Source organism: Pocillopora verrucosa, chromosome 10 (assembly GCF_036669915.1).
Source record: "Pocillopora verrucosa isolate sample1 chromosome 10, ASM3666991v2, whole genome shotgun sequence".
Taxonomy (NCBI): domain Eukaryota; kingdom Metazoa; phylum Cnidaria; class Anthozoa; order Scleractinia; family Pocilloporidae; genus Pocillopora; species Pocillopora verrucosa.
The window spans coordinates 2,283,764-2,305,117 of record NC_089321.1 but is presented as its reverse complement, the minus strand read 5'-3'; the positions used below and the strand labels follow the sequence as shown (position 1 = coordinate 2,305,117).

General features: G+C 37.5%; 2 protein-coding genes, 1 long non-coding RNA gene and 1 pseudogene across 3 annotated transcripts in view; 2 read left to right on the top strand and 2 right to left on the bottom strand.

Moving 5' to 3' along the window:
• Positions 1-21,354, top strand: part of LOC136283938 (uncharacterized) — a 28,101-nt gene that overhangs the window by 623 nt on the left and 6,124 nt on the right. Inside the window, exon 2 of the long non-coding RNA XR_010718997.1 lies at positions 14,199-14,288. This is a non-coding gene — a long non-coding RNA (uncharacterized lncRNA). The remainder of the gene's footprint in view (positions 1-14,198; positions 14,289-21,354) is intronic.
• LOC136284003 (uncharacterized) lies at positions 5,440-7,690 on the top strand. Its single transcript, XM_066173695.1, has one exon. The coding sequence runs from the start codon at positions 5,703-5,705 to the stop codon at positions 7,398-7,400; it is 1,698 nt and encodes a 565-aa protein (XP_066029792.1). The 5' UTR covers positions 5,440-5,702; the 3' UTR covers positions 7,401-7,690.
• LOC131799950 (uncharacterized) lies at positions 7,839-10,415 on the bottom strand. The gene is made up of 3 exons (XM_059117652.2): positions 9,600-10,415; positions 9,217-9,404; positions 7,839-9,070 (listed from the first exon to the last, which is right to left on the bottom strand). The coding sequence occupies exons 1-3, from the start codon at positions 10,187-10,189 to the stop codon at positions 8,157-8,159; spliced, it is 1,692 nt and encodes a 563-aa protein (XP_058973635.1). The 5' UTR covers positions 10,190-10,415; the 3' UTR covers positions 7,839-8,156.
• Positions 15,165-18,871, bottom strand: LOC131791116 (beta-1,4-N-acetylgalactosaminyltransferase 3-like; annotated as a pseudogene).

Sequence of the window (21,354 nt, the reverse complement as noted above, 5' to 3'; positions counted from 1 at the left end):
AAAGACTAACAAAATTGTACGAGCCCGTAGGGCGAGTGCAATTTGTGGTCTTTGAAAAAATTAACAAGTGCTTGTTTATTCCAAATTGCACGAGAAAAATCATGTGATTACGTGTTAATAATATACATGGATAAATACGAGATGGCTTATCATAATTAAACATAAGCAAAGCGCGCGCATCAAGTGCAAAAAATAACTTATTCAAACCGTGCGTTTGGTCAAAACAACCGCGTACGATCAAAACAATAATATGCAATGATATCTTCACATATTTTAAGGTGCAGAAAAGTTCAAAGTCCGGCTAAACAGTTCAAGGAATTGTTCAGTTTGTGTCCGAATCACTTTCGATGAAATGGAATCGTCGTTTCCGAGGTTTAACCATGTTTGTTTTTAATTTCGGCGTTGGATCGCTCGAGCAAAGTGTTAAGCTGGGTCGGCTCGTAATTTTCGATTTCCTTGGCAATTCCCTTCTCTAAACACCACTTTTTCCAAACCGACAACCAAAAAGCAGTGCTTTTTACAGTGTTTTCGTTGTTTAAGCTGTTTTTCAGCTGTGATGGCGAAAGAAAACCTACTTAAGTGCCTCTCTCGCTAGGAGCGGTTCTCTCGACTTCCCGTCGGAAAAAATTTTTCTTTTACTTTTTTACCCATGAAAAGGGTTTAGGACACATGTTTCAAAAATAGTTTAGTTGTTCTCCAATTCTCTTTTTTTGCGTCGCCACAAGTCGAAAATGATTTTTGGCCAGACCACCCCTGTGGATAGCGATCGAAAGTGTAAATTTCAAAGATTTTGTCCAGCGCGCAGCGACTGCAATAATGTAGCGCACGGAATTCTATCTTTCTACAAATTACAAGATGTATTCAGTTAGTTCACAGACAAAATATGAAAACTTCAGCTGAAATATTTTTCATACCAGCGTGATCAGAGGAGACCCTTCTCTTCGACCTTAATTTGCATATCAAAAATTCACTACTTTGTACGAAAGAATTCTCAAAATGCAGGCGTTGATCGGACTGAAAAAGCATATCAGTGCGTAGTTTATACACCAATGAGGTCACGGATTGCCTCAAACCCGCGGGTATATCTTTAGCTTCCATCCACCAACATCTTAAAACAACGCAAATCCATGTGTTTGCTTAATCGCGCTCGTGTCAAAGATCATTTGCACGATTCTGAAAATTGACCAAGATCTCCTTTTGACCGTTCAAACTTCGTTCGTTTATCTTCTACGTTGAGGATTTTAGGTTTTCATAGCAACTGAATGGAGAATAGATGCCGAGTTGTCCTAAAACGTTGCGTAATTGTGATCGGCCGTAACGCTTGCGCGCTTGCGTGACTTACAAATTAGACAAAGGTGATCGGGAAGGCGTCTTCTCGATAATTTACGTTGAAATATCAGGTCATGAACTACGCACAGTGTGAAGAAGATCAACTGGTCATAACAGACATCGCGTCGCTTAAAACGACACAAAAACAAGTTGAAATGGGTTACAGTGTTTCCATTCACACTGAACACTCTGAAACAATTCTTGCAGTTTCTCCCGAGATTTAGTACACGGAACCCAATGAACTAGCCCTCCTTTCTGCAAATTTGTTTCCGTTATTAATGATGTTACGCTCTTTTGAACCACAACGGTTTTGAGCGACAAACTCGACATTTCCCAGCGACCATCAAAATCAATTGGACAAAACCAACTTGATGTATTGCGTGACGTGATTGTGCAAACTTTTCTCTTTGTCATACGACCTGTTTCGCGGGTTCTACAGGTTGGAACCAAAATTAGTTAATGTAACGAATCAGAATCGAAAGTTATTAAAATGGACCGAAGAATTTTACATTTTAATGAGAATTTGATCTTTTAAAATGTTTCCTTGATTCATGGAAAGCAAAGATTGGGGTGGCTTTGGGTATTTCAGCCCTGATTTGGAGAAAAATAAAACAGTTATTGGTATGTTCTAAACATCAGAACACCTGAGAGGACACTGGAAATGTAGTAAAATTATTTTTTAGCATCCAGAGCAAAATGAAGAATGTGAGGCAGTGAAAGGAGACTGAGTTTTCAAAGCCATTTGTCGTAAAAGCTGCCACCAGCTCGTTATTGAACTCACTAAAATTTGCCTGGAAGGCATTAACTTTCTTTTGTCGCAAAACTCGTGGATTTTTTGAAATTTTAAGCGGGTACAAAAATTAAGACAAAAACTCGTCGTAACACAATTTGTCCTTTGATTTTGTCAAGAGAATTCTGGTTTTGTCTGCTAATGCAGATAGCCCAGATAGGCACTTACGAATCAATTTTTAGTAAAATAATAGCCTTCACTCTCGAGAAATTACAAATATATTACCCATGTGATCCGACTACAACTTCAATCACAACACAACATTTCCTCAAGAAAGGTAAAAAAATAACAACAGCCATTTCGTTCCAATTCTACCGCATTCATTATAGCGAGTCGAACAGTATACGCAAGAATTAGATGCGAACAAACTACTGCATTCGAGCTATTGAAATTGTTACAATAAATCTTTGCTTCTTCTGATGCGAATCAACATTGGTACGAAACGTCATAACAATAGTGGAGACTTGCGTCCAGTCACAAAAATAACTCAGTCTGATTTTCTAAAATAATAACATTAAACAGTTTTTGAACAAGAACGAAGAAACTACTCGTATTACAAGTCGTTCGTAAAGCCTATGATAAGTAAAAATGTTTCTATTCTGAACTATTGGAACTCTCAGCTTATTCTCAGATGCAAATCAACGTTAATGTCAACGTCTTAACAAAAGTGGAGACTATTACATCGAACTCAATCTTATTTTCTAATTTTAACGATTATTAACTGTTGAGGGATCCGAAATAACACCTTAACAATTACTAAGACGTCTAGAGTCTAGCAATCTGCAGACAATGCAGAGCCACTCGTCCTCCGAGGCAGTCTTAAATCCCTAGCACTGTACCATGCCGTCCCAACACTCGGGCATTGAACAATGACAAAATAAATTAGTGTCACAAGTTTGTTTCTTATTGAATCTAACGGTGTTCGACTATCGCAAAAAAGGTTAAAAAACGACCTCTCTCCAGACATTGAACTAAATTCTTGCTCATTTTCCCTTGGTCAAAAGAAACATCCGACGTGATGCCAGTTCGTATGCATTAACGATACGCATGTTTTGAATTGAAAACATACTTTAGTACGCTCTGGAACGTAAAGTGTCATCCATTTTTACTAGAACGTTAAGGATGATGTTTTCACTCAGTTTTGTTGAGGGATCCAAATCCGTGGAGGGGGTTCCATATCCGCTAACGGATTTGGACCGGGGGGTCCAAATCTAGGGGGTCCAAATCTGCTGGGACACCGGCATTCCAGGAGAGAAATCAGGGCTGAAATACCCAAAGCCACTCCAATCTTTACCTTCCATGAATCAAGTAAACCTTTTTAGAAGTTAAAATTCTCATTAAAATGTAAAATTCTTCAGTCCATTTTAATAACTTTCGATTCTAATTCGTTGCACGAACTAATTTTGGTTTCAATTAGTAGAACTCGCCATATGGCAAGGGGAAAAATTTGCACAATCACGTCACGCAATATGTCAAGCCGGGTTTGTCAAGTTGATTTTGATGGTGGCAAGGAAATGTCGAGTTTGTCGCTCAAAACCGTTGTGGTCCATAAGAGCGTAACATCATCAGTGATGGAAACAAATCTGCGGAAAGGAGGGTTAGTTCATCGGGTTCCGTGAACAAAATCTCGGGAGAAACTGCAAGAATTATCTCAGAGTGCATGACTTTTGTTTTGTAAATATAGACAATGTAACCTATTTTAACTTGTTTTTGTGTCCTTTTAAGCAACGCGATATGTCTGTTATGACCAAAGTGCCAAGTTTTGTTCTTTAATTTTAATCTTCTCCGCACTGTGCGTAGTTCATGACCTGATATTTTAACGTAAATTACCGAGAAAGCGCTTTCTAATCACCTTTGTTTACCTTGTTAGTCACGCAAGTGCGCAAGCGTTACGACCGATCACGTTTACGCGACGTTTACAGGACAACTTCGCACGAACGAAGTTTGAACAGTCAAAAGGGAATCTTGGTCAATTTTCAGAATCATGCAATTGATCTTTGACACGAGCGCGATTAAGCAAACACATGGATTTGCGTTGTTTTTAAGATGTTGGTGGATTGGAAGCTAGAGATATACCCGCGGGTTTGAGGCAATCCGTGACCTCATTGGTGTATAAACTACGCACTGATATGCTTTTACAAAATATACATATACAAAATCTTTGAAATTTACACTTTCGATTGCTATCCACAGGGGTGGTCTGGCCAAAAATCATTTTTGACTTGTGGCGACGCAAAAAAAGAGAATTGGAGAACAACTTAACTATTTTTGAAAATAGAATTATAAAGTACTGTCGGCGATTTCTGAAAAAAATCGATATCTCCGGTTCTATTGGGCCTAACAAGTCCATTAAAACGGGAAAATTCTCTTTAGCTCAAGCTAGTGTTACTGATGCGCCGGATGTCTTTGGATTATTTTTGTCACCATCAAGGTTTTGTTTTCACGCGTGCCGCTAGCAATTTGTTCGTCACGCAACTAATTATGCGTGAAATAAACTCGAGTCGGCATCATGTTTTCGTGCCGCTTTGTGGCACTCTTAATACAATAAAATTCACTTGAGAGGTGGAAACACATGTTGGTGATAATTTTTTTCAATTCAACTACCAGTAGATTTTAAAATTGTCATATAACTCGCACCTACTTATTACCCACAGTGACGCGCGTTTAATGCAAAATCAACAGATTACCCGCGGGTAAACGGCCGGAAATTACGGTAATACAATCAAGCAAAGGTGAAGTGACATGAATTGCCAAATGAAGTCACCACATGAGTGCTTTTAGAGCATGCAATCATTGTAATTAGCTGTTGTTGCCTTTTTTAGTTCACAGAAAACTCAGCATTTTATTCATTTAATCAGTTGAATAACAAATGACTGCAAAGAAATGAATTTATGTAATTTTTCCTTGATTTAAGAGAAGACACAAATGACCTTTATAAAGTACTAATCATATCTTACAAAAGGGGTAAATCTCGAAAAGACATGCCTGTAAGAGGAAAGCTATAATTTGAAGGCTTTGATATTGTGACAAAAACCACATTGGAAGTCTGTGCAGGCCTGTTTTTGACTTCCTTTTAACTTAACAGTAATACACTTGTAATTGCTTTAAGGAAAATGATAACTGTAACAGTGTTAATATGAAAACAGTGAACACCTACTTGTAATTATAAAAGACATTGAAAGGTTTTGTGCAGTGATCAATTCAACCCCTAGTTGAGCCATACGTGCATCAAGAGTTCCGGAAGGTAATTCGCGCGCAATGCATTCTGGGATAGTCTCACAAAAAAAGTGGGCACCAAGCGTGACAATATGGCGTGTGTCTCTGTATTCAATGCGTTCTTTGAAGCGTGTCTTTATCTATAATACAGTCTTTTTGTTCTTGTAAGTGATATCAACTGGAAAATAATCTTCGTGGGTATTATATTCAAAAGATAAGTTACAAATTTTAACTTTGTTTTAGCTGTTTTTAAGCTTTTAATGGTAGTAGATTCAATCCTGCGCGCGAGTGACATTCGCGAATACAAGAACTGTCAAAAGTCAAAGATTCTCATCGTATTTTTATTACTTTGCAGCCGTTTAATGACATGGTCTTTGGGCACAGAAATTGTGCAGTATTTGGGTGCCATAACAGTGGGAAAAAGCTTGAGAAATGGGCTTCACAGCAATGCGAAGTTCACGATTGTTTACACGGCACTCCGCCATGTGACTGTCCGCTGCCGTTCAAGCTATTTCCGTTCCCTACTGAACGCAAAAACAATGAGGGTAGAAAGCGCTGGATCCATCTTCTAAAGAGAAAAGGCCCGAAAGGAGAAGTCTGGCAACCTAATAATTCGTCGAGAGTCTGCAATGAGCACTTTGTTGATGGGAAACCCACGAAAGAAAACCCTGATCCTGTACTCAAAATGGGCTACGAGACAAAGTCTACTCGTAACCGTAAACCGCCTACTGATAGATCATCATTACTAGAAGAAATGAAACGTTTAAGAACTCAAGATAATACTCAAGATAACACACAAGATAATATTCAAGATGATACTCAAGATAATGCACATGATAGTCAAGATGCTCCTGTGATTCAAGAACCAAGTAGTTCCTCGTTTATAACAGAAGAAGAACATTGTACTACTGCCGGTCGACCCGACCATATCACTCACGATCATGCATATTCGTTTGGCTGGTACAACCTAGAAGATCCTGACTTCTGTATGAAAGAAAAATGCTTGCAGGAAAGACTCAAGCAGTTCAATGAGATCAAAGATCTCAAAGAAAAACTCCAAGAACTTGAAAGTGAACTCAAAGCATGTAAGATAAAACTCAAGGCCAGACAGCGTAAGGGACTAGAACATTCTGATTTGAAAACAAATTCATCTGTTCGTCTACTAACCGGCCTACCATCAAAACGAGTATTCAATAAGTTGTTTGAAGTAGTGAAGGGAAACATTAAAAAAGTAAACTACTGGAGTGGCCCAAAAAAATCTACTAAAAAAGGAAGAAACTTCAAAAAAACACCAAATAAGTTTGGCCCTAAAAGAGCTTTGTCAGAAAAAGATGAGTTTCTTTTGACCTTAATGAAACTTCGACTTGGATCAACAAATGCTGACTTAGCACAGAGGTTTGGAATTTCAACTACAAATGTAACAAATGTTGTTACTACCTGGGTGAAAATCCTAGCAAGTGAACTTAAATGTTTGGTTTACAATCCCTCCATCGATGTTGTGAAAGCAACTTTGCCCGCAAAGTTTAAAAAGCCAGGCTACTCTAATGTACGCCACATCATTGATTGCACAGAAATATTTATTGAAACCCCAAGCGACCCAAACCTTAGAGCAGCTACGTGGTCAGACTACAAGCATCACAACACTGCTAAGCTGTTGGTATCAATAACACCACATGGTTTTTTCAATTTCTTATCCAAAGCATGGGGAGGGAGAACTTCAGATGTGCATCTGACAAGAGAATCATCATTTTATGATATCATTGAACCTGGCGATGAAGTGATGGCAGACCGTGGATTCACAATTGCTGAAGACCTCTTAATCAGAAGCTCAAGACTACACATCCCCCCTGGTAAACGTGGACAAGAGCAGTTCACTAAAGCTGAAGTTGCTAAAACAAAAGAAATTGCAAATCTTAGAATCTTTGTTGAGCAAGCAATAAGACGGTTGAAGACGTTTAGACTGATAAAGCATGAACTACCAATATCACTGCTTGGCAGTATAGACAACATTGTACTTATTTGTGCAGCCTTATGTAACTTGTATAGACCCTTGGGTAAAAAATGATTAACAAGAAATGTACAAATAGCTAAAAAGATTGACAGCATTTAACCCATGAAAGAATATAAACTTCATAAATTTAGAGGATACCAATATGTATTAGTCTAAGTTCTTTCTTAGGTTAAATGTTATTCAAAATCTCTGCTCTACTTTACTAGCAACTAGTATAGAGTGCAATCACTTAATCTTTCATACAAATGGTACCAAATAATACTAAATAGTGTTGATAATGGTACATAACAAGAAAATTAAGTAATAGTATGATTTAGTACCATTTAATGCTTCAGCTATTAAGTATGTGCACTCTGAATAAGAACTGTTATATTATTTGCACCACAAGGACCTCACAAGAGAAAAATTATTCTGGTAGAGTGATTACAATCATTAGATATAATTTGTAAATATTTTTCTTCATTTCACAGCTCATGTGTCGCTGAACACAAATAAATAATATATTATTTATTATTACTATATATATAACTGCAAACAATATCAAACTGTAACATTTTCAATCATACTGAAGTGTGGTCAATGCATTACTTGTATAAAATTTCATGATTTGATTCATCCATTCCAGTTTCCACAACAGACAATTTTACTGTTCTATTCAGAGACTATTTGAGTTCAATTTAGAACTGTCAGACCAGTTTTTCCAGATATGAAATTGTAAAAATTCTAAATTGTATATAAAATGTACAAATGTATTTTTAGTGTTTACACCATGTAAATAAAGTTTTGTATCAAGTTATAATTAACGAGCATTCATTCACTTAAATACTTATTATAAAACCAAATTAGGTTTTGCTTTATCTTTTCCCAGTAATCATTATTGAACTTGATTAGCTCCAGATGATAACCCTTTTGGGTGTAGACCAGGAAGTGACACCATGTTCTCTTTGTCACAGCCATTTGTCCCTGTATCTGTGCAAAATATGCATGCTTCTCTTTCAAGACAATTTTGCCATTAATCTTTACCAGGTAGGAAAGATTGTCTTCTGATGGTAAATCATTAACAATAGAATAAGGGCACTTCACTTCTAGCACCCCTAATCCACAACAGGAACATTCAACAAGCAGATCAGGGGATGCTCCAATGAATTGGTCAGATTCATCAATAAATAGTCCACACTCTCTGAATTTTGCATCTTTGTGCTCCCTCTGAAACAGTTTCACATACTTATCCTTAGCAACTTTCTCCATGTTTCTTCCATATTTTAGAGCAGGTAAATGTTCCGACGGTCCATTACTTTTACCCTGGATTGTGTCCACTAGTTCCTGTGCATCACCCCCCTTAGTTTTAAGGGTTTCAACTTTTGTGTACACTCTATAGAAATTAGAGGCAGTTAATCGGCCTTTTCTGTAATCGTGCCATGCCTCATTCTCAGACTGACCAATGGTGCCTTGTTCAATCAGATGTATATCATCAGCACTTAAGTCTTTCTTTGATGACTTAGGCATTACACATTCAGGTACTTCAGTATTAATTTCTATTGTAACGGAAGTTGAACACGGTTCCTCAAACTCAGCCGTTGCTAATTTGATGAATGCCGATTCTGGCAACAAGTCCTTCAAATTATTATAAAACGACTTCCTCTTTCCTTTTGGAGTCAGGGGCTTCAACTCTTCATGTGAATTGAATAACTTTCGGCGACTATCGATGGCAGGTCTGGTCGTCTCTAGAAAAACACAAAATAAAAGTAAATTAATTGCTAGGTTACAAGCTAATAAGAACTTTCTTATTTATGTCCCCAGATAACACTTATGTCTATCCAGTATACATACTGTAAATACTTTGTTTAGAATTTTAAACATAATAACATACCTTTATTTAGCTTTGAAGCCTTCCACTCCATATCACAAATTCTAGAGGGCTTGATTACAGTCTTGTTTCCTATTGGAACATTCCACACACACTCTTTGGACGTACATGCAGGATTTGTCATACCATTACGGTTTGCTGCTTCAATTCTGAACAGCAGTGCCATCACATGAATACAAGAACCACTCATACTGAAACAAGAAATAACAAATAGTTAGGGTATATGATAGACATAATATTTTAAACATTCTAAAGTATAATATATATTGAGCTTAGACCAACAACATTAGTCATAAAATCGAGGTATATGATAAACATGATATTTTAGGCTTATATTTTGCATCAGTTACAAGTTAAAGTCTTATAAAACAGAAAGTCTAACATACCCAGCAGTACAGGTACAGTAGGCACTGATAATCTCTCCATTTTTTCTTGAACAAATCCATGATGTATGTGGTGTATCACCAACCTTCATCGAATGCGTACATTTTGCTTTCAAGAAGCAAAAATCCATATTTTCTAGTTCATGGTAGAAAACTTCTTTCAGAAAGCCCGAGTCAAATAAGCGGTATGCTTTCCCCTCTTTGTACTCATTCATGACCCGTTCGTGCAGTTTAATATCCTTTCCAGGATGATCAGCCATCAGATATTTCGTAATGTCACTTAGAAATATAGGAGGCCATGATGTTAGCCCATCTTTTTCATCAATCCATCCGTCCTTTAGCCCAAGAGGATCGGGAAGCTTGCTGCCCTCAGGAGTAAACAATAGCTTCGCTCTCTCAGACTCCGTGATGCACATTAGTTCTTTAGCCGATGCTTGTACTTGGATTCCCATCTCTGATGCTGCAAACACACGGGCTACAAGTTCAGCTTTAGCTCCAGAAGTTTTAAGATTTCGTTTACGGCAAAATAACTTGAGAGCGTCCACCTTCCATGTGTTGACTTCCTCGAGGGAAAGCTCACTTGTCTCGCTCATTTCCACGCCAAAAACGACGAGAAAACTATATGAAAACTATATACAAACTAGTGAAAACTATATACAAACTATTATTAAAACTATATACAAACTATGATCTAATTTAAACTGGAAAAAATTGTAAAATCGCGAGGTAAAAGTGTATAAATGTTGACGATGCTTTAGTTATCAAGATGGCCGCTGTCACGCTTGGTGCCCACTTTTTATATGAGACGATCCCAGAATGCATTGCGCGCGTTTCGATATCGGAGACTCTTGATGCAGGTATAGGAGAAAGGCTGCACAAAACTAATTTTGTTAAAGTTTATAGTCTCTTCATCTTCCGATGTGACTGGTGTTCTTTCCAACAAATAGCTACTAAAAGTTTCTATAGTTTCACTGTCAAATAGCATAAAAATGCAGTAACATAGCCATTGTCTTACATAGTGGATGTCTAGAAAATAACAGATTCCTAGTGCCTTCAGTTACTGCATGTTATTAGATTATTACTAAAATATGACTGACATTAGAAAGCAGTGGTGAATTTGTGTCACTACATTCTATCACTAAATGTTAACAGTACATGACTCCTTCAGCCCTAAAGTTTTTAATTGGGAAAACAGGGATTACAGGAGTGCTACAACAGGTCCAATAGACTGAACATCAACTACATCAGCTATAATTTAATTGTATCAAAACACTTAAAAATAATTTGTATATGTCACAATAAAATCAAAAAGAAAAGGTAATTTGATGCCTCATATTTATTACTACCCATGAGAACTGTAACCAAACTCATTCCAACAACCATAATTGCAAGCGAGAGTTTCCTGCTATCGCTTGCGATTATAGGCTAGTACAAAATGCTTCTCCCTGCTCACAAGTACCTCTGTCTTAAAGCCTTTACGGTTCCCCCCAAATGTTTTGTTGAGCTTTCCCGCAACTTCACTCCTAGGGAGGCCAGAAAACTTCGAAAAATCACGGAGGATACGATTTCTATTAGTGTATTTAATCATATTTTCCTCCACTGATACTCCAAATGTTGAAAGTGCCCCTTCCACGGACTTCACTAAAATTTCAAACATCTCTTGAGGGAGGTCGCGCTTTACCTCTGTGGTCAGGGATTTGAAGCCTTTGGGTTTGCGAACATTCGCCTTCTTATCCTATTTAGCCACATCAGAAATTCTGATGTGATCATGGGCCAAGCTGGGATGGAAGACATTAGAGCCTTATCCATACCATGGACTCCATCTTCGTGCCGGTGGTAGACATTCATTAGCAACTGACGGGCTGCCTCCTTAAAATCCGAAAAATTCGACATGGAAGGCCGTAGAACATAAAATTTACCTATCGACCTCTCCAACACATCCGTGAAACTAACTTCTAAACCTTCATCTTCCTCGATTTCTACACTTTTCACAGAAACTTGTGCGATGGTTTGTTCGCGAGAGAAGCGTTCTCTACTAGCCACCATTTTGTTTTGGGAAAGTCCGCTGATTTGACTTCGGTAGCCAAGTGCGGACTTTTTCGAGACGACTGACCCGGCGGGAAATGAGATGAACTTTATTGCCCGGTGTCGGGTGTAATAATTGTTTGCTCAATGTAATTTCAACCAATGAAAATTTTGTAGAAAAAACATTTTTTTTACAAAGCAATGGAATTATCTAGTAACCTTTGTGGCATTGCAGGTGTAAAGTATAGAATCCCTTATGAGGGGTTCCCAAATCTCCACCAAAATAGTGGGTTAGTTGGAGGAAAGGAAGTGTGTGCGTGTGGGAAGTGTAGTAAGTGTATAATGATGATAAATAAAAATGTTAGTTGTTTAGTAGAGCACGTACCATTAGGCAGTGCAAAATAAAATGATTAGTTGATGAAAAACGCTAATGTTTAGGGACCAACAAACTGCAGGGCAGCTACGTCAACCAGATGGTAGCGTCAAAATAAAAATCAATTGTTATTCAATTGTGCACTATAGCGTTGAGGAACCAACAGACTTCAAGGCAGCTACGTCAACAATAAGGCAGTACAAAAAAGTAATGATAAAAATAAGAATGGCTAGAATGAAATATTACGAGATAGTCATAATTGGAAGAAAAGAAATGAGGGGATGATTAATAGTATGTAGTATGGTTAGTAAGGGAATAACATGACTTTTTGAGGGAATATTGTTTATTTGCGCCCGCGTAGTGTCATTTGCGGCCCGAGCGCGAAGCGCTCGGGCAAAATAAACAATATAATAAACAAATAAACAATATTCCCTCAAAAAGTCATGTCATTATCATTATTATCAATAAACAAGGCCAAATGATATCAAGAATGCGAGTTTTAATAATACAAGCTAAGTGAATGACGAATTCAAAGTCACTTCAAGTCATCATGTAAGTGTTGATTGAACAAGCTATTAAAGAATCAACTCAGTCCAGTGAACCTATTGAAAATTACCGAAAAAATGCTTAAAATCGTCTATAAATAATAGGCATATCACAAAGTTAACCTTAAAAATGTCCATGCTGGTAACAGAATCATCACAAAGTTAACGGAAACTCAGTTCTAGGGCTGATAATCAGCTGTAGGGCTGATAATGCATTAGTAGCCCGCTGTCAGTCTTTTGCGGCCCGCTGAGCGTGTGTTTTGAAGAGGCCGATTTTCTATTTGGCCGCGTATATTGATAATAATGGGTGTTAAAAGTAGCAGGTGGAAGGTGGTGTGTAGGGGGCTTAAATAAGTTTTTCTGAAAACCGATGCTGGATTGACCATTTTGATTCATATGAGGGGGGATTCGTTCAGGATGGGTTGCTTTAAGGTGCTTTCGATAAACAATTTTAATTGAAGTTAATGACTGATCAAAGTTATTGGTATCTGCCTTGAATTTAATGGGCAAAAACGATAGATACAAAAGTAAATGCCAAAACAATTTAATGCAATAAGAGCTTGACCAAGATATTGTAACAACACATGAAAGTGTAAAACAGAAAATAAACTGAACATCGAAATATGAATCAGATGCTGAAAATATATGGTTTGTAGTACAATTTTATAAATTTAAAAAATGTTTATTTCATGTAAAAAAAAAAAAAATTTATCTCTGTGTAAATGTTCTATTCATTTATATCGTCAGTTGACCAAAGGTGTATGAAATAGCCTTCAAATACATGTCCCACGTAGAATTGTTCATTTCTGTAATCATGTCATGGAGCTGTTGTACTTAAATCAGGATGAAGTATTTGTTAGGATGTATAAAGAAACCAAGGTAAACTTAGAGTGAGATTTCGGCACCTATCGTTACTACCGTGGCGAGATCTAAGTCTTTCTGGCTAGTACTGTAACTGAAGTGTTTGTGTTGTTTTGTACCTGGTCCCACAGTTACGATAAGTGTTAAACATTTTGTTAAAACTTGTTTACTTAAGAGTAAATAATTATTCAATATGTAAGAATTCGTACGTATTTCGCTTCTAAAAAACAAGTCTAGTTCTTCTTTGACTGTAGCTTTTGACTCGAAGCAGTTTTACGTCATTTTTGTCCTAAATTTCAGCTTTTCATCCCGTGACAGTTTTCGGATGGCGAGCAATCTCTAACTAAACCCAAGAATTGGGAAGAGAACCATTTATCGACCTCCAAGATTCGTTATTAGCCTAACGATTTGTGATTCATTAACAATCTTTTTTTTTTTTTTTTAAGTATTCAGGATTAATTTTTTAAACTTCTTTTCTTAATTCATAATCAGTCATGACTCCCAAGTTTTAAACACCAATGATGACACATGATTCTGCGTTCAGCCCCGACCGAGAAACTTGATCTGCAAGTTTTTATTGCGAAGGAAGTCAGCAATTTTTGTCTCTTCAAATCTTTATTTCTGAGTAAAACTTAAAAGCTTTTACAACGCTTCTTCTTCAACCGTTATCATTTTCATAGCTGCGTTCTACCCAAGCATTCGCAAAATTCAGGGGGAACAGTAAAAGGGAATTATTTTACTTTTATCCTGGCTTAGTTCATTTATTTAATCATTTAGTCATTTATTCTTTTTTCCCAGCCTGTAACTTTGAACAGAGAGAAAGAAACTGCAACTGAACAGCTCCTGATCTAATTGTTGATTTGTAATACCCGCACTGTTTAGCTGAAGGTAAGGAGTGATTGCTTTTTTCTTCATGCAACAGAACAAGTGGCTCGTTGATATGGCGTAAGTTTGGCGAGTGAGTGTGAGAGCGAGTGCAGGGAAAGAATGGGAGAGAATTAAAATTGTCCTTGGGGGTGAACGACAGTCAAAACATTGGACGGGTAGGGCAATATAAGTTCTCACTTTTCCCCGGTCTTCACCTCAAATAAACGATCGTGAGCTTGTAACGTTAACTCGCCCCAACAAGACGCCCGCATTGTAGGCTAATATAAAGGCGATTTACTTTCAATTTTTGACGCCTCTTTCCATTCAGGATTTTAAATGAGCATCAGCAAACGGTCACAGTAACTTGCTGGGATTTAGGTGTTAATCGACAAATTAAATACCATTGACGCGAGAAAGGAAGCTTACACATTCAGAAGCAGCGATCTTTGCGCTCAAATGTGGTGTTTGAAAGTGGGTAAAATTATGTGTAAATAGAATAAGAGAGATAATAGATTTTGAGAACGGTAAAGATGTAGAGAAACTGATATCTTTTGTCTTGTCATGAGCGTGGGACGAATGATAAGTTCTGATTCTCCAGGCGGAGTCGAATCTCAAACTTTCGGATTTCATCGGTGCGCGGAATCCGACGGTTTCGCAAATGTTTTTCTCTTAGCTAGAATTTACCAAGATCCACATTTGTTGTACGAACTTTCTGACATCCCTTGTCAACAGCAATGATATCATATAGCAGGACTGATAGGAGCTTTTCATCTCAACAGATTTAATTTCGAGGTCAAGATGCAGTAGCTTGTGTGTTTAGTTCACATTATTGCAATTACATCGTTAAGAATCGTACTAAAAAATATTTGCAACCTATTAAGTGAAGTTACCCTTGAAGTTGTATTATTGGATGACAAAAACTAGCTGATCACAATGCAATTGAGTCAGGTTAACGGAAGAGTCAATAACTAAAATATGGAGTTTTACAAGGACTTTGTTTTGGTAGAGATAACTTCAGTTCTGTGTTGGTAGCCCTCAAATGGTCCAAATAAGACATAAACATTCCAAGTATCTCTTTATAATCTACATCCTGAATATCATTTTAGTGAAAAGCCGGATGCCCTACCATTTGGCATAGTTTTTATGTTGTTTGGATTTTTACTTCTTGACTCACAGCGACACCATCGGTGCTCCTCCTAGATGCGGTTCAAAGGAAAAAAGGGCCTCCTACCATTGTTTTCTTTCTTACTCTGGGGAGTCCCCTGGCAAGCTTCGATCTCGTGTAGTAGACCCAGTTACCTTGGCTCCCGCACGGCACGCTTTCAAGCATATTGAACATGTGCTTTCATAAGGGTTGACAGAACGGGAGTTAGTTATTGGAGTAACTTGCACGGCGTATGTTAATTCCAAATTTTGTGTTTTGTATGATAATGATGGTATAGACCCGGGTGCTTTATTCGAACAACTTTTAACTCAGCATTGATAACACGGTCGAGTAAGTCCCAGTCCTCTCCGCCCCATTTGTATTTGTAGTCCTCGGTGTTCATTCCTATAGAGAGTACATATGCCTACATAAGATTTAGGAGGTTTCCGTTTACTATTGGAAAAAAATTTCCGTTAACTACAGATATTCACAATTTTAAATGTAACCTTTTAGAGATTACTGACTATTTCTGATTATTTTTTAAAGAAGCGTCAACTGAAAACTAAGGTAGTTGTATTTTTTGCTATGCAACTGAATGAAAATCGAGTAGTTAAATTGTGCATATTGCATGTCAGTTCTAGGAACTGATGAAATTATAATCAGTATTTTTTAAAGAAGCGTCAACTGAAAACTGATGTTTTTTTTTACCTCTGAACCTCACCCAGTCTGATTTATAAATGCTCATTAAGCCAAATCCTTCCATTTCCCAATAACCTTTATGATCTACATACGTACTGCCACAATATAACCGGCCTACAATGGGAGCGTAAACAAGATGTCCTTCGACGGTGTTCTGCAAGACAAAGAATTATTATGAAAGCTAGAAATGAGGACCGTAGAAACAAATTATGATTAAATCAATGTAAATAAAAAAAGATTGGTGAACTGTGCTTACATCAGATAGACTAGAGCAGTCCCTCCCTTTCGGCGACGTCCGCCGCGCGAGTTAAAACATCAGCGCACAATACGATAGCGCGCCACGCGGAACCTTGGAGTGAGGCTCACGAACTCCTAGGGTTCTCTCGGGCGCTCTAACTAATTTTTTTTTACTAATTTTTTTTACTCGCACGACGGACTTCGCTGAAAAGCAGGGACTGCTTGTAGTCAAGCATCAAATGGTACACCGATCTAAAGACAAGTATCCCGTATAAAGGTTTACTAGTGTCAGTTCATAGCACTACAATGGATATCCGCACGACACAATAAAGCTCGCTAGATTGATCTATAACATAAATACTTAATAAATATATAGATTAACGAGTAAATAATCATTACTCAAATCAAAGATAGAAACTCACTTTACGAACGCTGTCCAATATGTCCTGCGGAACGTCGATATGGAGATCAAACAGAAAAAAAATGTCATGTATACTTGGAATATGCTCAACAGCTTTGTTCAAAGCCAGCGTCTTGTAAAATTTCCCTTTTAATGGAATAATTGTGTGTCTGTTATGAAGAAGAGTGGTGCTAAATGCCTTCGTCATGTCAATATCCTCGCTTTCAAAGTCAACAACAATGACATGAAAGTTCGTATCGCCCGTTAAAGAGCTGGCTATTGTGATTTCGTTAATAAAATGATACACCCATCTTCCTTGTTCCTTAACAGGGAGAATAAAGTACACCTTAGCTTTATTGTTCCAGCTCATACCTCGAGGAAAACACAAGTTGCGGTTGGCATCCTTACCAAACACATGCTCAGATAAACGAAATGATTGATTGACGTCTTGTGAACCGAGCTCAAGATCTACAGAATAAAGATCGCCATGGACTGGATCTGGGATGTTTAAAACCTTGTGAATTCTCTTCAGAAAATATTTCCTGGAAGTAGATAAAAGAATGATATCAGTTTGATAGTGTAATGGACTTCATTGTATGCAATGTGTATCTCTAAAACAACCTTGGTTTCCAGGATTTTTTCCTCTCCCAAGATGGAGGGAGTAACTTGGGGAATCGAAATTAAGCCAGTTAATGAATGACATACACACACCTCTTTGATGCATGTGATTGGCTCTGGCCTTAAAGCATTAGTTCCAAACTCAGTCCGAATGGCTACCTAGTAAAATATATTATTTTGCTGACATTTCAGCATGGTGTATCCTAATGATGGTGAAAGACGGTAGTCACAGTTTGAGGGTCTTTGTGAGGACTGTTCATCATTTGCAATCCGTGCGAATCGTGGCCCATTTTTACACCGTTTTTCTTCTTAATAGAGTTTAATCGTTACGAAGCGCATCGGCAGTAGTTCACGAATTTTTTGGCATTTGCTATATTGTTGATAGTTTAATTTTTAGGTCAACTTACTTTGAGGTTTTATGGTTTAGCGACGTAATTATCTCATCCGTGACTGCATGAATTTTTTCCCTGTCAGTAATTTTGTTAGGCCAGTTCCGCAAATTTTCACCAGTCAGTGCGCTGCTATCATCAGCAGGGTAGACGCTGGATAACTGCACCGCTTTGCGGCCTTGATAACGATACACTTTTCCCCATTTGACAAAGAGCCGGACTGGAAATCACATAAGGGAAGATAACTATCTTTTGGGAGCAACGGAAGTGATTGAAATTGTAAGCGTTTATGATCTGTTAATTTAGATTTCAGCTCAAGATCTTGACGATAGCTCTCTGAAAGCAAACTATGCAAAACATCTTTTGCTTTGGTGATCATAACATCGTTTGCATGGGACGATAAGTACTCTGAACTGATAAGGTAGAAATTGGTATCATTGCGACGCTTCCAATAAACTTGTACAAAGCCAAGAGCCGCTCCTTGCTTATGCACAACTTCTATGTAGTATTTTCTGTCTCCAGAGAGCATTAGATGTTCTGAGATTTGTCCGGGATATTTACGAAGTTCATGCTTTTCCGTCCACGCACTTACTCCTTCTTTAAAAACACGCGCAATTAACTGTTTCTCCTTCGGATCGTCGCTAGGACTGAGCCATAACTCTGACTCGTCATCAGAGGCTATGGCGAAGTTGTACTCGTCGCTGTGAGGAGGATGGAGGAAGCCAAAAATCCGTTGGCCATAATCGATGGTACTGTCGATAATTTGAAACTTAAGCATATTGAGCTTCATGAACATTTCGTCAGGATAATGCGGAAAAAGCAAATATCGACGCAGATTTTGGATGCTTGAGCCACAAACCTCTCGCCATACGTGAATATTTAGAGCACCCACAGCTGCGATGGCACTTGGTGTGCCGTTTGTAGTGGTCATTGCATCATTTTTTACCGCAACATGAACAGCGTCATACGTTTGTGAATGGTACAACGTTCTGAAGATATAAAAGCAGATTGAGCAGAGCATTAAAGCGGAGAGCATAACCTTCAATCGTTTTCGAAGTCGAAAGCAGAAATTAACTTTTACGAAGGCAATGAAGCGGAAGAATCGACGTGTCGTCATGCTTTCTCGCTCAGTTTTATGCTGACCGGGAAGCAAATATAAACCAGCAATCGATCGCAAGGTAAAGTTTCCGCACAGCCCCATACCATTGTAAAACAAATCTGTTTTCCCAATGGAAATGTATTTTTTTTGTCATTGTTTTCTCTGTTCAAGAACTGAATGCATAATGTAGGATGGGGCTGTACGGAAATTTTACCAGTATTGTCAGTTCTACTCGAGTATTTAAATAAGATGAAATGAGATGAACTTATTGCCCGGTGTCAGGTGTAATAATTGTTTGCCCAATGTAATTTCAACCGATGAAAATTTTGTAGAAAAAAATTTTTCTACAAAGCAATGGAATTATCGAGCAACCTTTGTGGCATTGCAGGTGTAAAGTATAGAATCCCTAAGGAGGGGTTCCCAAATCTCCATAAAAATAGTGGGTTAGTTAGGAGAAAGGAAGTGTGTGTGTGCGTGGGAAGTGTAGTAAGTGTAAAATGATGATAAATAAAAATGTTAGTTGTTTAGTAGAGCACGTACCATTAGGCAGTGCAAAAATGAAATGATTAGTTGATGAAAAACGCTAATGTTTAGGGACCAACAAACTGCAAGGCAGCTACGTCAACCAGAAGGTAGCGTCAAAATAAAAATCAATTGTTGTTCAATTGTGCACTATAGCGTTGAGGGACCGACAGACTTCAAGGCAGCTACGTCAACCATAAGGCAGTACAAAAATTAATGATAAAAATAAGACTGGCTAGAATGAAATATTACGAGATAGTCATAATTGGAAGAAAAGAAATGAGGGGATGATTAGTAGTATGGTTAGTGGGTGTTAAAAGAAACTGGTGTGTAGGGGGCTTAAATAAGTTTTTCCCTAAAAACCAATGCCGGATTGACCATTTTGATTGATATGAGGGGGGATTCGTTCAGGATGGGTTGCTTTAAGGTGCTTTCGATAAACAATTTTGATTGAAGTTAATGACTGATCAAAGTTATTGGTATCTGCCTTAAATTTAATGGGCAAAAACGATAGATACAAAAGTAAATGCCAAAACAATTTAATGCAATAAAAACTTGACCAAGATATTGTAACAACACATCAAAGTGTAAAACAGAAAATAAACTGAACATCGAAAATAGGAATCAGATGCTGAAAATATATGGTTTGTAGTACAATTTTATAAATTAAAAAAAAATGTTTATTTCATGTAAAAAAATTTTCTGTCTCTGTGTAAATGTTATATTCATTTATATCGTCAGTTGGCCAAAGGTGTATCAAATAGCCTTCAAGAAGAAGAATTTCCTAGAATTGTTCATTTCTGTGATCATGTCATGGAGCTGTTGTACTGTGTTCCAGAGTGATCTTGACAGCGGGTTGCACTGAAAAGGAGAATAATTCAGATGAAGCGACGTCTGAAAAATAATCAAAGTCAATGTCGAACGCTGGTGTAACTCTTACAATTGACTGTTGGTTGAAGATAATTAATGTCCTTGTTGGATTCGTTCGTCTTAGTATTTGACAGCGGCACATGGGTTTTTGATTGTTGATGTTCATTAAAGGTTGAGTAGCTTGGGACATTAAATCCAACTACTCGCTGTACTTTGGAGGGACTTGTTTGCAGATGAAACTAAAACTAATCGGTTTTCTTTGAGCGTTTTACAGGGCTTAAACTATGTATAAAGCCACGGATTGACCCTAAGGAAAAAATCAAAAAACGCATGTTAAATGTGCAATGAGTCACAACAGATATTTTTTAGCAGATGGTCAATGATTAATTTATCATAGCATTTAAAGTGTTATGTGGAGAACACCAAAGTGCAATCAATTTTAGTTAAGTGAAGCAAAAAACTGTTTGCGATTTGCAAAGAGTTGCTTGAATATGAGATGTAACATCTTTTTTGTTTTTTCATTGCAATGTTTTTGCTCGTTTTGCACGGAAATGAAACTTAAAAATTTTCCAAACCAAAAGAATATTATCTTTTTAAGAGAAATGGTTGTCAAGCAGATCTGTTCATGAATATTTATTCCTCTGCATTCGGCCGTTATTATTGGAAATAAATTTTTCTTTGTTCCACCAAGAATGTTTTATTTGAAGGACATTTCTATTAGGCTTGTATTTGACGCTTACTAAGTGAAGGGTATCTGTTTTGTCAGAGTGATTTCATTGGATCGTTAAACAAAATCTTACTGTTAGATATCACTAGCCAAAAAAATTAGAACAATAGAATTAGTGTTTAACAGTAACTAACACTGTCTACTATATGTAGCTTAGTAACTGTTTCATGGATTAATGAAAATCATTCTAAAGTCTGTGTTTAGTAGCTGTGTGCTAGTTTGCTGGCATTGTGATCTACTGTTCTGTGGCGTGGAAGACAAGTAAAACTACTTGTAAAAAAATTGTAAAGTTCGTTTGCAGGCTAAAAATTTGATAATCTTTGTTCTACTTGCTTTTACTGCCCCCCCCTCCCCCCTGATAATCTTAACACTTACCTGGGTT